The sequence below is a fragment of the Hippocampus guttulatus genome, chromosome 14 (genome assembly GCF_054856545.1).
Source record: "Hippocampus guttulatus isolate MCC_2025c chromosome 14, RoL_Hgut_1.0, whole genome shotgun sequence".
Taxonomy (NCBI): domain Eukaryota; kingdom Metazoa; phylum Chordata; class Actinopteri; order Syngnathiformes; family Syngnathidae; genus Hippocampus; species Hippocampus guttulatus.
This window is the reverse complement of record NC_141274.1, coordinates 4,102,771-4,123,536: the sequence shown is the minus strand read 5'-3', so window position 1 is coordinate 4,123,536 and position 20,766 is coordinate 4,102,771. Positions and strand designations below refer to the sequence as shown.

General features: G+C 41.3%; 3 protein-coding genes across 6 annotated transcripts; 1 reads left to right on the top strand and 2 right to left on the bottom strand.

Annotated features, from left to right (window-relative positions):
- Positions 1-468: 468 nt before the first annotated feature.
- hes6 (hes family bHLH transcription factor 6) lies at positions 469-4,292 on the bottom strand. Of its 2 annotated transcripts, none has more exons than XM_086129267.1 (4): positions 3,227-4,292; positions 3,034-3,120; positions 2,835-2,916; positions 469-1,870 (listed from the first exon to the last, which is right to left on the bottom strand). In XM_086129267.1, exons 1-4 carry the CDS (start codon positions 3,290-3,292, stop codon positions 1,410-1,412), a joined length of 696 nt encoding a protein of 231 aa, XP_085985393.1. In that variant the 5' UTR covers positions 3,293-4,292; the 3' UTR covers positions 469-1,409. The 2 variants fall into 2 exon arrangements, with proteins under 2 accessions (XP_085985393.1, XP_085985392.1); XM_086129266.1 differs by having other exon boundaries at positions 2,835-2,919; positions 3,227-4,291.
- Positions 4,293-6,396: 2,104 nt separating this feature from the next.
- itm2cb (integral membrane protein 2Cb) lies at positions 6,397-13,416 on the top strand. Of its 3 annotated transcripts, XM_086130162.1 has the most exons (8): positions 6,397-6,572; positions 9,405-9,554; positions 9,692-9,787; positions 9,869-9,961; positions 10,272-10,439; positions 10,552-10,659; positions 11,022-11,163; positions 12,642-13,416. In XM_086130162.1, the coding sequence occupies exons 1-8, from the start codon at positions 6,498-6,500 to the stop codon at positions 12,716-12,718; spliced, it is 909 nt and encodes a 302-aa protein (XP_085986288.1). In that variant the 5' UTR covers positions 6,397-6,497; the 3' UTR covers positions 12,719-13,416. The 3 variants fall into 3 exon arrangements, with proteins under 3 accessions (XP_085986288.1, XP_085986289.1, XP_085986290.1); XM_086130163.1 differs by lacking the exon at positions 9,869-9,961; XM_086130164.1 differs by lacking the exons at positions 9,692-9,787; positions 9,869-9,961.
- Positions 13,417-14,294: 878 nt separating this feature from the next.
- On the bottom strand, positions 14,295-19,975 carry snorc (secondary ossification center associated regulator of chondrocyte maturation). The gene is made up of 3 exons (XM_086129475.1): positions 19,646-19,975; positions 15,978-16,139; positions 14,295-15,144 (listed from the first exon to the last, which is right to left on the bottom strand). Exons 1-3 carry the CDS (start codon positions 19,710-19,712, stop codon positions 15,035-15,037), a joined length of 339 nt encoding a protein of 112 aa, XP_085985601.1. The 5' UTR covers positions 19,713-19,975; the 3' UTR covers positions 14,295-15,034.
- Positions 19,976-20,766: the final 791 nt, after the last annotated feature.

The window sequence follows — 20,766 nt, the reverse complement described above, 5'->3', positions numbered from 1 at the left end:
TCTGTGGTCCCCATTTGGTACCCAGGGGGGCCCCCCGTGTGGGACTCCGGCCTATTAACATGATCTTTCTTGCTTACTGGGTCGTCTGTATTGTGGATTCAGTACATATTATGTTGTGTTGTTTGCCTTTTAGTTTTAAGTTTAGAATCGAACTAGGTTTTGTTAAGAGATTGTCCTGCACTCCTGCTTTGCGTCCACCTTTTTTTGCCACTGTCAACGCAACAACCTGTGACATGATTATTATTATTATAATTATCAGAAAGGTTCCAGGAGTGACTGACCAATCCAGGATGTCCACCGGCGGTGAACTGTTTTCAAAGCTTTATTGCCTCCGCCTTCTCTGAGAGTGGCTTACTCATCGTCAACACCTCTGCAGTGCCCACGACATGTACGCAAATGAACGGCCACTGTAGAATCTCAACTAACATCCTGGAACCGGGGGAAAAAAAAATCTAATGAAAAGTGAACTTTCACAAAGCCATTTATTGTAAAAGTTCTCTGTTGCCGTTTCATGCATATAAATAGACATTAAAAACACTTAAAAAAAATATAAGGAATAATTTACACAATCCTGGTGTGACGTTTTTTTTTGGGGTAGTGTGCCGTGAGATGTTTTTCAAAGTATGTAAAATATGTGTCTAATAAAGGTAAGGAAAACACTGCTCTAAGTAAACATATACAGTAAACTGTATAGTATATTTGTCCTGTACATGTGGCAGTTATGCTTCCAAAATCACTGAAGGCATAACATTAAAACACAGACATCAAACTCGACGCTCTCGGGGGTCAGATCTGGTCGAACGCATCATACCATAACTCATCAAAAACTGAACAAAAGTCTCATACTTCCTGTAGATATTTGGTTATCACTAATTTGCATCACGTTTGATTTCAAATTCTATTTGTTGTTAAGAATATACAAAATTGTGTTAATCGAACAGCATAATTGCCCAAGTTGTTTTGAATTTACTCCCGCAATAATAAATTACAATATAGATAAAATATATAAGGGATGTTCCGATACCAGTACCAGTATTCACTCTTGAGTACTCACCGATACCGAGTACCGATATCACTAACACTATTTTCAATTAACAGAATGATAAGTAATTGTGAACACATACCTTTATGTCTTCCTGACATACATAATTCAGAGATATGTCAAACGGCCAGAGTGTAGCACCAAGTACTTGCAAGGAAGACTTATTAATTGTCTTTTTTTTTCTGCAGTATCAGTGGCCAGTATCTGCATCCTCCATGCGTAACCGATAACTAGAAATAAGGCTTGCACTAGCCCAATACCTCGGTCGCTTCAACCCAGAACGCGGAGTTAAAATGTGGCCCAATATGAAACCGAGTTTGACACCACTACTTTAAAATATCTGATCGACGTGTACAGCTCCTTCAATCTACCAGGGTCTCCAAACGGATTTGGAGCCATTTAATGACACACATCCCGACACGTCCTGCGGCTCTGATTCTTCAGATGAAAAAACCTGACTTTGTTCCGACTCCTCGGAAGAGGAACCCTGACTTTGCTCTGAGTCGGTGTCTTCCAGGTCAGAGCAGAGGTCATCGCCGGAGGCAGAGGAAGAAGAGGGAGCCGGGGACACAAGCGAACCCGGGGCCATCGGGACACTAGGGGCAGGTGGGGACCATGGGCCACCATGGCGGTCTGCGTCCAAAAGCGTGGCCCTGAGGCGGTCCTGGCCGTGCAAGGGCATGCTCTCCAGGAGGTGGTTGAGCAGCTCGGCCCCCACTGTGGGATCCATCCCCGGGAAGCTGGACACAAAATTGTGTACGTCGTGCATGCACTGGATGTAACCAGCCGCAAAACGCTGGCACGCCTCTCGATTGATGGCGTCCACCTCTGGAATCAACAGAAACAAACAAGAAATTTAAAAAAAAAAAAAAACGAGAAAAATATACACAAATATTGAAAATATAATTAAATTAATTAATCTCAGAATATGTCAATCCATGGGTGGTGACCCGATGTACGCAGGTGTTGACTAAAGTTAAGTTGTAATATCACCATTCACCACTAGATGGCAGACATGTCCTAGTTGTACTTAGATCAGCTCTTAAATTGCCCGACAATACAATGTAAATAGGCGTATTATTTTTCTTTGCATGTGCAGAACAAACAGTAGCTCAATAATGTTAAAAATTGGAGTGAGTTGATTTTTGTGGGAAATTTTTCAAAAATGTGCTTTTACAACTGATGTTTGTTTGCTGTTCAGCCGTTTTGTGCCGTCCTTGAATAATGATTTTTCTGCAAGGCGGGCCTTTGCACTGGAAAAAAAAAGAAAAAAATCACTGGAAAAAAAGTAGCTTGTTCTTATTTTGTTGTTAGCTTCAAATAGTGTGTTAGGATAGGATAGGATATTCTTCCTCGCGGAAGGACGTGCAGCAATGGTACACCTGTAGTCTCGGTGCCTAGTTAGTGTACCTATGCGCTGACCAGAGAAACTAGTGATCACCGCGGCGTTTGTGAAATTGGAACATTAGATAATCCATTATACTTTGAGTGAACGAACATTAATGTAAACGATGGCATTCGAAATTCAAGTAGAACCACTACTAAATGTCCTACATTTCGTAATTCTAACTGGAACCTTTACGCCATTTCGTCAATAGTTACCCGGTCGGATATAGGAGATATTCCGCTTTCCCTGATGCCATTGAGTGCAGCATTCAGACAGGATTTGGGCAGCGGTTTGCCAAGCGGGAGCGAGGCAAACTCGAGTAAAACTTTGCTTTTTACGGTCATAATCTTGCTAAAATTAAAACACGACAGAATAACCTAGAATATCAATCGTGTTTAGCTTTACCTTGATTCCGGTTTTGCAGAATGCTCTCCACCCGTTTGACCGTCATCTCCAGCACTTCGGCGTTCTCCATCTTTGAATGGAACTGCTACGCGACACGCACACGCGCACGCACGCACACACGTTATTAGTCACATTTATCTCCCCTTTAAAAAAGCAAATGATTGGCCTATTAAAAATTAACATATGATGTGTTGATTACCTCCGTATCCGCCATGAGAACCCTGAGTTCGTGTAAACTGTCGTTGATTCGAGCTCGTCGTTTCTTCTCGACTAGAGGTTTCCTCATCTGGACGCATAGAATTATTATTATTAGTGACACCAAAACAATAACATTTCCAATAAATCGTTTTAACCGCATGGTGAATAGTAATAATAATAATTATAGATATTACCTTTCTGTCTGATTTCAGTCCGCCTGAATAGTGGTCAGTCGGTGTGCGCTTGCGGGTGGGGGGCATTCCTGCCACCAAAAAAAGAAAACAAAAATGACGAGAACCTTGAAATTGTCTTTCGAAGCCCCCCGAAAAAGACAGAGCTACTCAGTGGAGATACAGATGCTCTCGGCCAACAGACCTGGCTTTTTTTAGTGCTGCCACTGAAGGGGGAGACATGGGCTAGGTATATAAAACGCCTGATTTACATATGAATAGGGCGAAAAAGCCACCGGGGGTGGGGGTGGGGGGGGGTGTTAGTAAGAAGCCCCCCTTCAATTTGCTAATCTGTACCCCAAATTCAATAACCTGGGGAAAGGCTACATGTAAAACAAATCTTATCTGGTTCATGTCAGAGAACGACGACCAATTGTTATTAAAATTCAAATGCACATCTTTACCCATGCCCACTTCAACTTTTGAAAATATCGAAACAATCGCCACCGTATTTTGTATTTTATAGGCATTAAGCCTTTTTCTCCCGATAGACGTTAACTATCATGTTAAAAAAAATTATCAAACCAATCATCACCAAAATTCATGTGCACATCTATCTGTGGAAATATCAAAGCAAACCGCCCTATATTTTGGGTTTCATGGGCAATAAGTGTTTTGCTCTCAGAAGAAAAAAAAAAGCTGAATGTGACTTTTTGTCAGAAAACTGCAATTAATCTTTCCTGAAATCATCTCTACCAATACCCACATCTCCTTCCTCTCCAGAGGCGCTCACGACTCAACTGAACTGTATTCTTGGTACCGGTACTTCTAATAATGTCATGTCCGCAGACCTGAGGCGCCCGGGCAGGTGTGTAGGGGCGAATGAGCTCAGAGAGGTAAGGTGGCGCGAGGTCATTTAGAGATTTGAAAACAAATAATAAGATCTTGAAAATAACTCTAAAATGTATAGGGAGCCAGTGAAGGGATGCCAGACTAGGAGTTATGTGCTCCCTCTTACCAGTACCAGTCAGCTGCCATGCAAGTTTTTGGAATGTGGGAAGAAACCGGAGAAAACCCATGCAGCACGCGGAGAACATGCAAACTCCACACAGGAAGGCCGGAGCTGGAATTGAACCCGGTACCTCTGCACTATGAAGCTGACATGCTAACCACTCGACTACCGAGCCGCCCGCATTAAATTATATAATATTATATTATATATTATATGATCCATAGGGCGGGCCAGTGTTTAGCGCGTCGACCTCACAGTGCAGAGGTACCGGGTTCGATTACAGTTCTGGCCTTCCTGTGTGGAGTTGGCATGTTCTCCCCGTGCCTGCGTGGGTTTTCTCCGGGTACTCCGGTTTCCTCCCTCATTCCAAAAACATGCATGACAGGCGGACTGAACACCCCAAATTGTGTGAGTGTGGATGGTTGTTCGTCTCTGTGTGCCTGGCTCACAACCGGTTCAGGGTGTCCCCCCGCCAACTGCCCGAAGACAGCTGTGATAGGCTCCAGCACACCCCGTGACCCTTGTGAGGATCAAGCGGATCAGAAAATGGATACAATACAATACAATGCATGCTGATTTATATAGCGCTTTCACAACAGCGGCAGCTGTAACAAAGCGCTTAACAAAACAGTTAACATCAAGTAAAATAATAAACACAACACATCACATAAAACACGGACAGTCGTGCAGTCCTAACCACTTTTCCGTCACACGCTTTGTTGTTTGAAGCAGTTTGAGATGAAAGAGGAGAGAATCAAAGTGTCCTTTAACCAGTGGATCAGAGACGTCATGCTCAAATTGTGCACACGTCGGCTACAAGCTAAGTTTCAAAGTCAACAAGAAGCTGTAGCATCCATTGACGAAAAAAGAGATTTGTTCACTTCTCCTGTCCCATAGAAATCCATTTCAATTCCAAGCGGCGACTTTCGGTTCCAAATACGCATCGGCGCTCTGCGCCAACGCTCCTCTCTCCTCATCCTCAACTTCAGCAGCCATCCATCCAGCCGCACCAATGCCGACAGTCCAACAGCGGCAACATCTCCACTGAACAAAACGGGGTAGTGAAAAATGCTGCCCATTACAGGCGCAAAAAACACAAGCGCCCCAGGTCTGTCCAGCACCGACAGTCAATGGCGCCGACATTCCTCCCAATCAAAATCTGTGCTGGTACAGGCGTGCCGCCGAGAAGGCGCAACCACCAAGCACAGATACCTCTCCTTTGACGAATGTCGTGGCCAAAAAATGCTGAAAACAGTCCATATCAGGTCCACACAATGAAACAACATGTCACAAAACAAAAAGACAAAAACAACAAAAAAAGCAAGCCTCTAGAAGAGCACTTGCCAAAGGCTGCGTACTCGGGCGCCATCTTGGAAAAAATATGGATAATGAATGCATTCATCCATCCATCTGCTTATCCTCACAAGGGTTGCAGGCGTGCCAGAGCCTATCCCAGCTGTTTTCAGGCAGTAGGCGGGGTACACTCTGAACTGGTTGCCCACCACTCGCCGGGCACATATAGACAAACAACCATTCGCGCTCCTGATGACACCGAGGGACAACTTAGAGTGTTGCGTTAGCCTGCCATGCATGTTTTTGGAATGTGGCAAAAAAACGAAGTACCCAGAGAAAACCCACGGAGGCACGTGTAGAACATGCAAACTCCACACTGGAAGGGTGGAGCCGAAATCAAACCCTGCACCTCAGTACTGTGAGGCGGACATGCTCAACAGTCGTTCACCGTGCAGCCATATTATATTACATTATATAGTATTATATTTGATGGCATTAGGGATGCATATCAAGCAAGAGTGCATGCAAGTTTACTTTGAACAAAGCTGCAGTTCCGGATGATGACGTTTGTTTGTGAAATGCGGAACACTACCATATCTGACTCGTGTCTTCAAAATAAAAGATAATAGTGGCTTAAACTACGCCAAAAACGTCTTATAATCACATTTACTGATTGAAATCGTCGATGAAATTATCAAAACTACACAAAAAAATCGTAAGCGGTTGTATTCCATGACAAATTAAAGTAGTTATATAGACGTTTTGCTCTTATTTCTAATGTTACGCGCCAGCTCTTCCACGATACCCACGCTCGCCTGTGTTCGTCACAGAACACGTTGTCGTGACGTACTGGAGTCCCCCTAGTGGGTATAAAAGCTGAACCGGACTTGAGTTGTCAGCATTCAGCAAGCTCAGCAAGTGCTTCCCGAGAGAAGAATAACATTCTAACAACCCACCCACCACCACCAACAACTTGACAGAACATCCACAATGGTGAGGATATTCTTCCGCGCCTCCTCATCTGACAAGGGAGACAAAGAGGAAGAACTCGTTGTCAACGAGCTTGTAAGTTGTCCCGTTTTTTCCCCTCTTTATTGAAGTGACTTTGATATAGTGTATCATTGTTTTCCGACGCTTAGCTACAAAGTCAATGTTGGACTGATAATAATAATAATAATAATAATAGCACAGGCGCAGGACGTTTGTCATTCTATGCATTTTATGAATAATTAGGAGAGAGGTGGGATACACTGTACTTGACAGCTAAAAACGGCGGGCAGAGTGACGATGGTGAATTATTACGTTTGTGATGACGACAGTTTATTGTCTTGTGATAACTTACGTACGTTTTTATGATGATTGGTGATTTTATGATGACGATTTGTATAAGTATTAATTGCTCCTGATTTGTAGTAACATATTTTAGAATCCCGTGGGATCTGATGATGGTTATGCTTTTATTTTTGAGTAATGACAATTTTTACATCAAGGGGCTATTAATAATGCAGTCAATGTGTTTGTGAATTGTATATGATTTCCTATATGTATGCCTTCGTATTTACGATTTTTCATAATAATTTCCATTGTGGGAGTAATGGTTATTTGTTTTTCATTGCTGATAAAAATAATTGAGATATTGTACTTTATCATGATTTTTTTCTTTTTAATGGTGAGTTTCCCCATAATCTTTTTAGCAGATATAATATTTAAAAATATAATACTATTTGTGTACCTTACGTGTGGGTTTTATTAATTGCTTGTAAAGACTTTGTTAATTAGCTGAAAGGATGCTACAAGTGTACCTATTGTTTTGTCTAATGACAACGTAACATCAATCTGATGCTAAATGTTTCTAAGATGAGCCTTTTCCCTTGCAATCCATATTAATAAAGTACTTGAGTGATCCCTGCTGATTATTGCACGTACACACCAGAATCTGTCGAATCTCACGGTGCGCCGGTCTCGCGTGACGTCAAGGCGGATCGATCAACAAGTGCCGGACACGTCTAAAAATATGATGAAGACGTCTTAAAATAGGCCTTCAGTCAGAGCATCCCGGTGCTCCCGCTTCCGCTCCTCGCCTTGGCGACGGTAGTACGGCGAAGGTGGCAGATTGTTCGTGAGATCGTGGGCGGGCATCTGGCGAGCCTCAGCGCCGCCCGATCTTACGTTTGTCAATCTCTCGGCCTGACTCACGATTCGGCGACGCAATTCACGCGTGGTAATTCCTGACTACATTAGTGACTCGCCACAAAATTGACAACAGATTTCAATTGGTTGAACACAAATACATTTTGGGCATTTTCCATTGGTTTTATTGAAAGAGGAATCAAATTTTATCCATCTCAGCTGGCGGCCATTTTGCCACTTGCCTTTGACTGATAATGACATTGTGCTGAAGGCTCAGATGACTACCAATTACAGCTAACCTGTGTTCTGGATGTGGTCCTGTGTCCTTTGCACACTGCATTTCAGGATGGTCGGAAGTTGGATTTTTCCGATGTCCGATTTAGAAAATTGCACTAGCACACATCTTTGAACTGGGATGTCCAAAGTTATGAACTCGGACAAAAAATATGGCGCTTGAGTTCACTGATTGACTTTTAACGTCACTCGACGATGGCGACCCTGAATTGGCCCTGGATGGCAAAATAATTTAGTTGATTCCATTCAAAATAACTTAATGTAACAAAAAGATTTGGACTGGACTGATAAGATCTACTTACCAGTGCATTAAGTTATTTGGAGAAATTAATGAAATGCTTTGAAGATATGATGTTCCTTTATATAAATAAATTAAAATTAGGAAGTTGTGCTGGAGGTCAAAATGTGTTGTAATGAACCAGAACAACAAACACCCATCTTTGTTGTTTACATTAGCTTTAACTGAGTTTGGAACCTGACAATCTAGGTGGGATGAATCCCAAGTAATTGTTACCTTTGAATGCATCATTAGGTGCTGTGATGTCATTTTCAGTTGACAGTAAGAGACAAAATGGCTGCAAATAGACGGATTAAAAACTTAACAACTGCTTAATACCATGTTTGGACTTGTGGGGCAACCTAGGACACATTCTGCAATAGAACATTGATTTGCTCTTTAAGTAGATCCAAGTCACACAGTGTAACATGCTGTAATAAGTCCAAATTCATCTTTATCAAATACAGCCAAAACAAAATATTCAACCACACATGCTTGTTTTTGGAATTTAAATCAAACAGATTTGTGAGTTCTGGAATGTCAATATTGAGTTGTTGTTGAATGTCAATGTGAAACACTTCATCTTGAGAAAACAATATATGTATAAATTTAGATTTGGGACTGCTCAGTACTGGGTCCTGAAAAAAGTTTGTGTTGGAGCTGCAAAAAACAAAGCAAGACTTTAATCCAATGAGTCCTTCTTTTGAGTGGCATGTAGCATGTCAGTGTCTTAAGCGGGTTTCAAAAGAAACTGGAAGAGTCACAAAAAGGCTGAGAAGTGGGACATCTGTGGGGAAAAAAAGCTCAACTGAAAGAAATGATGTTCTGCATCTAGGGCTCAAGTTTTGTTCATGATCATGTTTTTTTTGCTCTTTATGGCTATGCCAAAATAGCAGTGCTAACAACGCAAAGCTAACATTAGCACTGTAAACAAGGTGACATTAATTACAGCTGCAATGTTGGTGTTCAATCAAGTCAGAATCAAAGATATGCACACCGTACCTGTTGAGTATAAATGTTGCTAATTGCACGCTTCATAATCCTTGAAGCTTCATGAGGTACATCTGTTCTTGGGCAAACAAAAACCATGTGCTTGCATTTTGTTTGTATTTTTTTGGAAGTATATATTCCGCCATAGTTTCAGCGAAGTGCCTAATGGCCAATGGTAATGTTTTGTTTTTTTTTGGCTGCACCAGGACCAGGACCAGGACCTGGAGTCTACTTCAGCCCGCATCAAGAGGTATTTTCCAGTCCGCCTGTGCGTCGTCATGATTGCCGTGCTGGTAATTCTCCTTGGACTGCTGCTGGGCTCCATCTACATCTACCGCCACTTCCATCCTTCTAAGGTACCTTTTGCATCAGGGCAGCGGCCTACCTGACCATCTGTGTTTTGTTAATCACCCAAGTGGCGTTTGGTCCTGACATTTTCTTGACATTGCTCATTTGTATTGATGTTTTTTTTTTTTTAAATCCATCCGTCCAGTTGGATGATGACTTGCCAGGTGGCGGTTCATCTGTCAGTCAAGTCCTCCGGTTGGCAGAAAACATCAACATCGCCTTTACAGATCACAATTTGCGTGTATGTCTCCATCCTGCGACATTTTCTTGACATTGCTTATTCTTATTGATGTTTTGTTTTTTTGTTTATCCATCTGTCCAGTTGGATGACAACTTGCCACGTGGCGGTTCATCCATCAGTCAAATCTTCATGCCGTCAAAAAACCCCATCACCTTATCAGATAACAAATTGCTTGTATGTCTCCATCCTGCCATAGTTCTGTTGTTCCAACCGACTGTACTTTTTTCATTCTTTCATCAGCTATCTGTCCCAACTACCCATGGATTGTATCCATCTTTATATTCTTTCACCCATCTGTCCATCATCCGTCTTTTGCATCTTTCCTGCAATCCTATCCTATACATTGATTCCATTCATCACACGCTGCACATGGATTTCATCTATCCGTATCTCTCCATCCCGTATCCAAAAGAAAAAGCCTGATCTTATTGGCGTAAGGCACCGCGTGCTGACGGAAATGGCGTGTGCGCGTGTGTCTGTGTAGGAATCACTGGAGGTGTTCAAGTGCCATGTTATGTTCAATGATCATGAGCGCCAAGAGGAGCTGACCATGGAAGTGGCCATATCCCTGCAAAAATGGTACGAGTACATCAAGGTGGTCAAGATGGGCAGACACGACAACCCCTTTGACATCATCCACGACTTTGAAAAGGTGAGGCCCACCTACCTCACTTTTTGACCATTTTAGATTTTTTTTGTGATCCATTTTGTTGTCCAAATAGTAGCATACATATTTATTTCCATACAAATGTATGTATTGACAGAGCAAGACGGCATATTATGACAAGCAGTTGTCAAAATGCTTTGTGGGCCCGCTGAGCTCCGTAGAAATTTCTCCACCCTACCTTTTGGAGATGCTGACCAACACCAAGGTGAGACCACGTCAGATGGCGACAGCGCCTCATATGCAGGATAGGGCTCATGCGAAGGTGCATCGTTGGTGTTGGAAGAATTGAAGTTCTGAATGCTGGCCATAACACGAGTCAAGACATGCCATACGGCTCACCTGTGAGTTTGGTCATGTGATGTAGGCAAGCTGAGCCCTGATTGGTAGTTTGCAAGGCATTGTGATATCTTCAGTCGACAGGAGGTGGCAAAATGGCCGCCATCTGAGATGGATAATTGAAAACGGTTTGAAATGACTGATCTTGCTGTGTATTGTTGCTGAAATGAGCCCAAGATGGAAGACACTTACTGTCATTGATTGACGTTTTTTTTGTTATCGGGTCTGCAGAGTGAGATTTACTTAGCGGATAACTACGTAGTCGAGGAAGTGATGAAGGTGACCGGCCCGCTGACCAACGAGGAGATGAGCCCCACCATCCAAGAGATGTGCCGCGGAAGGGAGACCTTTGAAATGCAGAGAGGAGATCCAGGTGAGTGTCAAAACACCATCCAGCCTACACGAGTCAACCACTTTTTTTTTTCCTAAATCAAAATAAGCCAGTTTAAAATTCCATGTGTAAGAAATTCATAAATTTTTTAATGAATTTTTCCTTGTGTGAAAACGTAATGCAAAAAAAAATATTAGATGAATTTAAATTTGTCAAATTCTGAACCATTTTTTCAAAATTCCATCAATATGAATGTTTTTTGATAAGATTATTTTAATGTTTTGAAGTATTAACCATGATTGTTTTTTTTTAAATTAGAAATGTCAATTCCAGAAACTTCCAAGTTTGGATATATTGTTAAAATTCATTCAGATTGACTTTTTTAATGTAAAAGAATGCATTTCAAAACAATGTAAAAACTCCCCCCAAAAAATGTGCAAAAACATTATAAAATTCTGGGTTTAAAAAAAATGAACATGTTTCAAAGACGTTGGAAATTGTTATTGTAGATTTTTTTTCTTAGATGTTATACAAGTGTGATGTAAAATTTAAAACAAACATTTAAAAAACATACGTATTAGAAATTGCCAACACCGATGGCGCAAAGTGTATAGTACCTGCAGTACTATACACTTTGGGACCAATTGTACCACTTAGTCATAGGCTATCCGAGTTGGGTGCTTGTGAAGTGTGCATAAAATAGCATGACCAAAATGGAGACTTCCTCTTTGCAGTGATTGTGTAGCCTCATTTATTTCTGCCCGAGTGAGTGTGGGCACAGCCTGGGAAATCTTTGAGTCACAGCGTGTGCAGTGAAAGTGAGGAGGATGGAGGGATGAGACATGAGTGGCTCTTCGCCTTTGATTGGCATGACAGCGTTTTTGGAGCTGAAGCATCCATGCAACTCACTTCCTTACGCTGTTGCACGAATATAGAATGGGGGTGGGGGAAACTGCAGTCGCCCTTAATTGGAAAAAGGACAAGTATTATCATCAAGTGTGAAAAAAACCTCAGCAAGAAAATATGAGGACATTTCTAGAAGTGTCATTATCGTCATCAATTTTACTGGAGTTTGCCGAGTGCGGTACTGAAAGTGGCCTAGTGTAACTACTAACTCCTCCACCAGGGGGTGCTGATTTACTTTAAAAGTCCCTGTCGTAGCTCCACGGAATAAGCATCAACGGTCAAATCAAGGTTGCCTTTAGCCACAGGTTTTACCACGTCTGAATTTTCATTTACTACATTAGCTTTTAGGGCAGGTGCAAAGTTGTCGAGCTAGATGCCTATTTTATAAAAATATTTACGTTACAAATAGAAAGATTAACATGTTATAGTATTCATATTTGTCATTTTTGTTTGCAAACGGAGTAATTGTAAAAGTAAGATTTCCATTTTCAGCCTCAAGACTGAACTATATTGAAGATTTGTTCATAGATAAGAACGAAGCTTCTCATGCCCTGCCATTGACCAGCTGGATGTCCAATTTCAGTTTCTAACATGTGTTGTGTTTTCTTTTCCAGCTATACGGAATTACCTCTGCAGGGAAATTATTCACTTTGCGAGGCCTTGCATTGTGATTACTTACATGTGTACCTAAAGCGAACGGCGACTTCAGTTCTTGACTACACTTCTAAACTGCACTTTAACCCTTGTCATTTTTTTCTTTGCAATTACAAAACATTTGTGTGTAATAGAATGGTGGCAGACTGGTTTGCGGATCAGTCTCAGTTTGGGAATCTGGCCGTCCTGTGCTGGAGATTTCGATGTTATCCCCTTGCTTGCCTGATTTATTCCCACATTGCCAAAAAAAACATACACATTCGGTAGATTGAGGAGGCCAAATTATTCATGCGTGTGGATGCTTGTACCCCAACATAGATTGGCGACCAGTCCGGCTGTCTCGCCTCTCGCTCAGTCAGCTGGGATAAGCAATCCTGGAGAATAGAAAACTGATGGATGTATGATTTTAATGTCAATTTGTAAATTTGAAATGCACTGGTCAAGAAATATGATGTTGTGTGGCCCTGAATTGTCCCTTTTTTCCTAGCACTTCATGTTTTTGAAAAAATTAAGTGCAGTGTAGTGCTTGCGCAATAAGGGTTTTACCATGTGTTGTACAGTAATTTATAGCTGCACCTGTGCTGAAGCTAACCTTGAAGTCATTATCTAGAAAATAAAAAACCTGATGTGCTACGGGAAAATGGTTTCCTGCTACAAAAAAAAGGGCAGAATCATCACAAAATTGAGTACAGTAGTTTTTTGTGTGATTTTTTTTTGGGGGGGGGGGGGTCATAATTTGTTGACCAGTGCTGTCACAAAACATACCTCATATATTTTTGGATGGTTCACAGTAAATGAATTTTGAATGTTACCAAGCAATATATGAAGTAAAGTGAATTTTCTACATACGATCAGTTGTTACATGTATATTTGGATTTTATTAAATGGCTTTAGACTGTAAGCGTGTGAGAAGGAACCAAAGTGTGCTGTCTGCAGCTTGTTATTATTGCTGATTTTTTTCTAAGATTTGTAGATAACATCTGAAATTGTCTATTTTCTTCCCAACAATTGTACCCAGTTAAAAATGGTTATTTGTTTCAATTGATGTGTGTGACTCAATATTGGTGTATTTTACTGTACATTATCTTGCTGCTTTAATAAACTATTCAACTTTCTTTGGATTTTTTAAAATATAAATTCAGACCTACCACATTGGGCGTTGCGTTTTCTATAAATTGCTGTTTTTCATGACAACCTGATTGGCAGTTAAAATAAAATGTCACGTGAAAGAGCGTCGAAAGTTCTAGCTTAATTCAAAATACCATAGATGGCTAATGTAGTTAGCATCGATATTTCAGTGGTATTTCAATTGCATAAATTTTATGCTTTCAACGAAATGCCAAGTATTTGTCATATATTCTTGGCAGGCATACATTTAATACTACAAAATTTTACTAGCATAATACCAACACTGCAAAATACCGTAGCGGGCTACTGAAGTTAGCATCGATGTTGCAGTGTTATTTTAACACCTTCGATAGCATATATACTTGGCAGGCATACATTTCTCCTGGAAAGAGTCCTCTTGCGTTTCATCATGTCAATTTGGCCAAGCGGAATTAGACTAAATTGCCTTGTTGCTTTTTCAGCTTTTAATAAACTGACAGGCAGTGACAATACTATGGCATGTGTGACTGAGGCATGAAGTTAAAACAAAAAAAATATTGAAAACTCATAAAAACGAATTCGCATATACAGTTGCAAAAACAAGTATGTGAACCCCTTGGAAATACCTGGATTTCTGCATAAATTGGTCATAAAATGTGTTGTGATCTTCATATTTTTTTGCAACTGTAAAAACACATGATCAGAAGGGATTAAGTGATCAAATTTTTATTAGCTTGCCACAAACCGCAACACAGTATTCCCCCACACATTCTACTCTGATTCCAAGAGTGGCAAGGCTTTTATTGTTTTTTTTAAAGGGTGATTTTTCTTCCCACACTGGGATCGCCTTCTGCAAGTAGAAGTCGTTTACTTGCTTGTTGTCAGGGTAACAAAATGCATAGTCCAAGCAAATTTCTGCGAGGTTAGGAGACAGTTGTAAGTCAGGTGATCATTTTTTAAAATTGTGTTTTAATGTACCCTATTTTGATGTCGGACATATTGAGACACATGGGAAATGTTTTAAATTGTGAAATTAAAATATGTATCCTGATGAATATGATGTAAACTCAACATGCAAAATGAGCACAGAGTGGAGCAGAGCAGCTATGCTTCCTCCGTCAGAGGACCTGCCACAGCATCAATTAACACATATACAGAACAAGCAAAAATACACCACACACACGCGCGCGCACACACACACACACACACACACACACACACACACACACACACACACTAACACATTCTAGGAGGCTGCGAATTTCCTGAGCATGATGACGATGAGAGCCAGAAGGACGGACGCTCCGAGAAAAACGGCGATGACGATGGCGGTGATGGCACCCGGTCCCAAGACACCTACAAACACGAGAAATTATGATGCCACTTGACCAAATCCAGACAACAGGTGATGCGTGAGGTTTGCAATGCGAGCCCACATTGACAGGGATTTCAGTAGACAGCAGAGCAAGGGGGGTTGATGAAAACCGATAGTCATCTGCTTAATGATTATCCTGTGCTTAGATGAGTAGGAGCAAGGTTGCTGTAGTTAAAAACAAATTTAAAACTATACTGACAAATCCAAAACTATTATAACCCTTGTGAGGGGTGGTGGTGGGGGGGTTACAGGTATAGTAACCCCCCCGACTTTGCGGGGGTTATGTTCCAGACCACCCCTCCAATAAGTGAAATCCACAATTTGGAAATACCCTTCTTAAAGAGTCGCTAGGTATGTTTTTGTAGCTTTTTTTTATAGGTCTTTAAATTTACTTGAAAAAATACAAACACATTAAAAAAATACTACCGGGTACATTGAGAGAGAAGAGCAATGGATGGCAAAAAATATTGTACAGTGTACTCATTCCTCAGTATGAGCAGTAAACAAATTTGTATCTGACCATATACATCAATAATTATGCACATTGTAAAATAAACCTATTGACGTCACTTTGTTAGCATAAAATGCAGGATTAAAGAGGATTTCACAAAATACGCCTAATTTCCTCAGCAAAAACTTCATATAATTCCCGTTTTCATTTATTTTCAAAGGTCGTGTTGAACAATAGTGAAGCTGTAACATAGCACTTTACCGAACATTTAACATAAAATAATAACTGGGCCCACAATTTTAGAACATTTTACATCTGCACTTGGCTACACATCGAAAGGTGACAAAAAGACACTTTTTTTACCTTCTTCCTCATCCACGGCGAGGCCTTGCGTGGCGTCCTCGTAGTCGAACGTGAAGGCCTGCTCGGTCATGTGATGAAGGAGTTCCTTGGTGGTGGCCACATCCACAGGGATCTCTCCGGACATGATGTCTTGGTTGTCTCTGGGTGAGTCGCTGACCGTCTCTGCAAAACAGAAAAAAACCAAAAACGATTTGAACATGAGTTGTTATAGAATGTGATTTTCATTGGTATATTTGAGTGATCCATAAGGTCTCTTCTGTGTGCCCCCAACGGCTCTGGAGTGGCAGTATAAGGAAGCCTTTGTAGGGAGGCAACATTTTGTCCGTTTGAGCTTGAGGTGGCCTCCTGACATGTTGTTTTTTCCTTCCTTCAAGGTTCCAAAGAACCTCCCAGGATAGCAGAAAAGCTCCCTCATTCTGGGCGATTATCACAGAAGAGCAGACGAAGAGGTTCTTCAACATAAAAGCCATGAAAGTGTTCACCCTTCAGTCTGAAACAACAACTCCATCTTCATTATGAACTACCCATACTGTGATTAAGATGCTCAGTAAGAATGAATCGTTCTGTTTGAAATGAATTTCATTTGCCATTTGTGGGGCAACAAGAGCTTTTTGGCACCGTCGCGCCACCTGCTTGATTTGGTGGTGGAACTGCCCAACTTGCCCCTCATGTAAAATGCCACTTTTTTCTTTTAGAACGCAGGTGACCCATGGAAAATGTTCATATATACCGTGTATATATACAGTCAACTGTATAAATAAACTTTTGTATCCACACATACACAAGCCAATCCAGTCACACCAAAACACAAGCCGATCCATTCACGCGCACGTTGACGCAACACATACCAACAAAACCATTCAAATATGTTGACGCTGGGCCTTGTTCAACATTGACTCTGCAGGCCTGTGATGCTTCCACTGAACTCTTTGCTCTTGTTCCTTCTGTACTGTCATTTGATCCGTGCTGGGAAGTAACTCAAGCGCAAATACTCTGTTTCATGTATTTGAAGAGATTTTCAGGTACCTGTATTTGTATTTCACCCGAATTTTTGTTTTCCTGACATTTTACTTGTACTCCTTACATGTGAGACCATGTCTGTACATTACACCTATCGTCCAAAAATGCTTGTCACTATTGTCAGCGTGCTAGTTGTTAAAATGGGTGTTGAATTTGACTTGTGTTGAAATACAGAGTGTGTACTCTTACATAACAATTTAACAACCCGCTCGACAAAGGAAGCAGTAACATATTTTGGAACACATTTTCTACATTTTGTGTTCTAGGGTATATTTACTGCATATTAGGGTATATTTATATTTATTTATGTATTTATTTTCCCGACTGGAACTGGAATTTCAACACTGAGGTGTGTCTGATGCTGTGGAAGCTTTCTGCAGTAAGAGGAGACAATCAAACTGTCACCGAAAGCCTACGTGAATATCAGAACTTCATTTGGGGTTAACCAAAGGAATTTTAAATGCTGACTACAATTTAACATAGGTTTGATATGTGGGATTGGATAATTGAGAATGCGGCTGCACCCCTGTTCTAGGAGGGTGTGTATACTTTTGCAACCACATTATCTCAGTCACTTTTATTCTCCACCCCCCTTCAATTTTAACGGTTGAAAAAAAAAAGTTGTGAAATGATTTATGTTGGTTCCACTTTATTTCACAAAAAACTGCAATCGAAGAGGGGTGTGTAGACTTTTTAGACCCACTCTAAAAAGAGAGCGTGAAGACTTTTGCAACGTCTGATGGTAATTCAGCAGAAATGAATGCCAAGCAGCGTCTTTTTAGCTTGGTGAGTATTTGTGTTGACCCAGAAGCTTCCTGTACCCGTAGCAGGACGGGAGGTTTTTGGAGGTGCAGGCCTCGGGCCAGAAGCGTCATCAATGAGGCGTTCAAGGCCCATGTACAAAAGGCGGCTTGTACTTGCTGGGCCCGCGACCGGTAACAACCGGCCAGGCCCAAAGCAGACAGCGGCCAGATACTATTTGTTGAACAAACTTGTTGATGGAGCCATTTGCTAAAGGCTGGAGAGGGTAACAAACAAGAATATGGACACTTCTTTCCATGAGTGTTCTCAAGGGCAGATGTTCAACACTGATTAAAAAAAATAAATCAATAAAAAAAAAAAAGGCTAGGTGGCAGGTAGTAAAACGTAAAGCTGATTCAGTGGTGCCTTGCGATCTTGTAATACAATTTAATTTAATTCGTGAACACGCCCGAAACGGAAAACGATCATCTCTCAAATCCTCTTTCCCCATTGAAATGGATAGAAATGCAATTAATCTGGTCCAGCCTCACTCTATATAATTTCGTACTTGTAAAAACTTAATTCAATTGAAGCTGTGGCTACCTTGGCCACCAGGGCTCATACAATACAGTCATACAAACAAAACTGAAGAAGAGTCACCACTACTCTGTGTTTCACTAAGCTGCAATGATGTTGGCCTTTTTTCTCCCCCACAGAGGATAAAGAATACATGCGCGTGAATATGATTGTATCATCGGTCTACAGGTGTTGGTCCACTGTTTGTGTTCAAATATATAGCATTGAGGAAAAAATATGTTTAAAAATACATAAAATTGAATGTAAAAGTGTTCGAATTTGCAGCATTATGAGGTCGTATTTGTATAGAACTATGGAAATAACATTAGTTAACGAGAGAAATTGTTGGGGGGGATTCAACCCAAAACACCTTGACAGGTCAAGTTCCATTCAAGTGATAACAGTTTGCCATGTCTTACATCCGCTGAACTAGCGACGATGGAGTTCACACACCCAAGTTTCTCTCCTTTGACGCCCATAGAAGCCCATGATGCAGAGGGATTTCTTGCGGCAGGTGCAAAGATGACTTTGTTTGGCAAAAGTTCTTTCATTCTACACCATGTCAGAAAGTAATCAGTCATAAACTCCCAACAGATTTCTCAGGCGTTATTTCCACACCTTCGGGGACCCGGAAGCTCTCTATCTGTGATCGGCTCAAAAAATGACTCCGCTACCTCTATGTTGACGTTGCAGCCTTGTGGGGAAAATGGTGGCCATCCGCCGACCAAACACTATCGCATCCATCTCGACTAGCCAGGGTTGAACACTCATGTTGCAAAAGAACGTGTCTACATCTACCCTCTGACCTCAACCCTGCTCCCAACCTCTGTCACATCCTCAAGCAAAGATCGATTCGGCTCCTCGCAGTTCAAATCCAAACAGCGATTTCAGAAGGCTATTCTTAAATCCTAGCAAAGAAATTCAAGCAGAAGCTGTGCAAAAAGTTACAAATTCAATGGATGCAAGACTTGCCAAGCGGCTATCGCATAAGAGGTCCTATGTTCAAAGTGGAACATGACTTATTAAAGTAAGATGTTTTGAAAACGACGATATTCCGTTCTTGACAACGTGTAGAACGTCTTGAAGCATTGCTGGGCATCACAACTTGAAACAGCGCATTTGAACAATAACGGCATTTTTTTAAAATTTTGGAATACTTTGATCACTTGGAAGGTTGTTTCAAAACATTCAAAATTATTCTCCAACAGTTGATGACATGAAAATTACGCAATTTGCACAGACTATAACAATCAGATCGAAATATCGTTTGCATAATCATTTGTAACAGTGTTTAACCCAGTTGACATGGCTGTGATGATTTTTTTTTTTACCTGAGCGCACGAAGACCACCAAGAGGCCCAGAAGGACCAGGACTCTGCAGGTGCTGCTACGGACCATGGCGACGACAAGTCCTCAATGTGCTGTGATTCGAAGAAGTGAAGTACTGGAGAGGATCTGAGGAGCAAAGGTGCAGACTTCTGCAAGGTACGGGCTGAAAAAAAGAGCAAAGTTTAGTGAGGGGTGCGGGAAGGCTGCAAGGGCGGGACTAGGTGCCTACCCGACTGTCAGGACAGTGCAGACTTTGTGAGTTCATCTCGGTAGCGCCCACCCACTCCAAGCTCCTCCGGCCACACAGGCGGGGTGTGAGGTAAACATGACGCCCTGGGCCAGCCTTGACCAGGTCACGTCACCGGCGCTTCCGATTGACGGCCATTTCGGCTTCTTTTTCTCTGACACTTGTGGAATATCTGACAAGTACTTTGGTCTGAGGAGAAAAAATATCGTCCAACTGACAATTTTTTTTTTTTCCTTTTTGACTAGCCCATATTATGCCAAGAGTGGATGAGTCTGTTGCGGTAGAACCAAATCAAACACTCCAACCTCTTTCGAAAGGCTTACCAGCAGAGGCAGTTTCTGGCATGTGCGACATATGGGGCAGTGCAGGGTGGAATTACTGCCTTAAAATAGTATTTGCTGCATGAAATGGCTCTCTTAAGGCATGAATTCATAATTAGACACACGTACATCTCAATATACAGTATAGAAAAGCTCATTTCTTTCAGTAGTTAATTTTTAAAAGTGAAGATATAGTAAACACGAATACATCTCAGAAAAGCAATTGTTACCTAATTTATTCTATTATTAAAAAAAATGTATTCCGAATGGAATCAGAGATGCAACTATGATTTTTTTGGGAGGGGGGGGGGGGGGGTTGACAGTGTTTCTGAATCTGCCCTTTGTTTTCTTTCCGCCCACATTCCAAAAACATGCATGGCAGGTTAATGGAACACTCTAAATTATCCCCAGTGTGAGAGTGAATTTTTAGATTAGCGTTCCTTCGGCTTTTGTAAAATGACCAGGGTATGAATATACCAATGGATATTGATTGTACCTCATTTCCATTTTCAGGGTAAAATCAAGTAAAGAGTTGAAGAAAAAAAAGTTTTTCAAC

Bases quoted from the DNA above. Each gene is read 5' to 3' on its own strand.
- hes6 (XM_086129266.1), bottom strand. From the start codon at position 3,292: ATGCCCCCCACCCGCAAGCGCACACCGACTGACCACTATTCAGGCGGA. The intron at 2,920-3,033 runs GTAATCAACACA...CGTGTCGCGTAG, and splicing joins TTCTCATGGCGGATACGGAG to CAGTTCCATTCAAAGATGGA. The intron at 1,871-2,834 runs GTAAAGCTAAAC...TGTTGATTCCAG, and splicing joins TCTGCAAAACCGGAATCAAG to AGGTGGACGCCATCAATCGA.
- itm2cb (XM_086130162.1), top strand. From the start codon at position 6,498: ATGGTGAGGATATTCTTCCGCGCCTCCTCATCTGACAAGGGAGACAAA. The intron at 6,573-9,404 runs GTAAGTTGTCCC...TGGCTGCACCAG, and splicing joins AACTCGTTGTCAACGAGCTT to GACCAGGACCAGGACCTGGA. The intron at 10,660-11,021 runs GTGAGACCACGT...TCGGGTCTGCAG, and splicing joins AGATGCTGACCAACACCAAG to AGTGAGATTTACTTAGCGGA.
- snorc (XM_086129475.1), bottom strand. From the start codon at position 19,712: ATGGTCCGTAGCAGCACCTGCAGAGTCCTGGTCCTTCTGGGCCTCTTG. The intron at 16,140-19,645 runs GTAAAAAAAAAA...TCTGTTTTGCAG, and splicing joins GGTGGTCTTCGTGCGCTCAG to AGACGGTCAGCGACTCACCC. The intron at 15,145-15,977 runs GTAAAAAAAGTG...TCGTGTTTGTAG, and splicing joins CGCCGTGGATGAGGAAGAAG to GTGTCTTGGGACCGGGTGCC.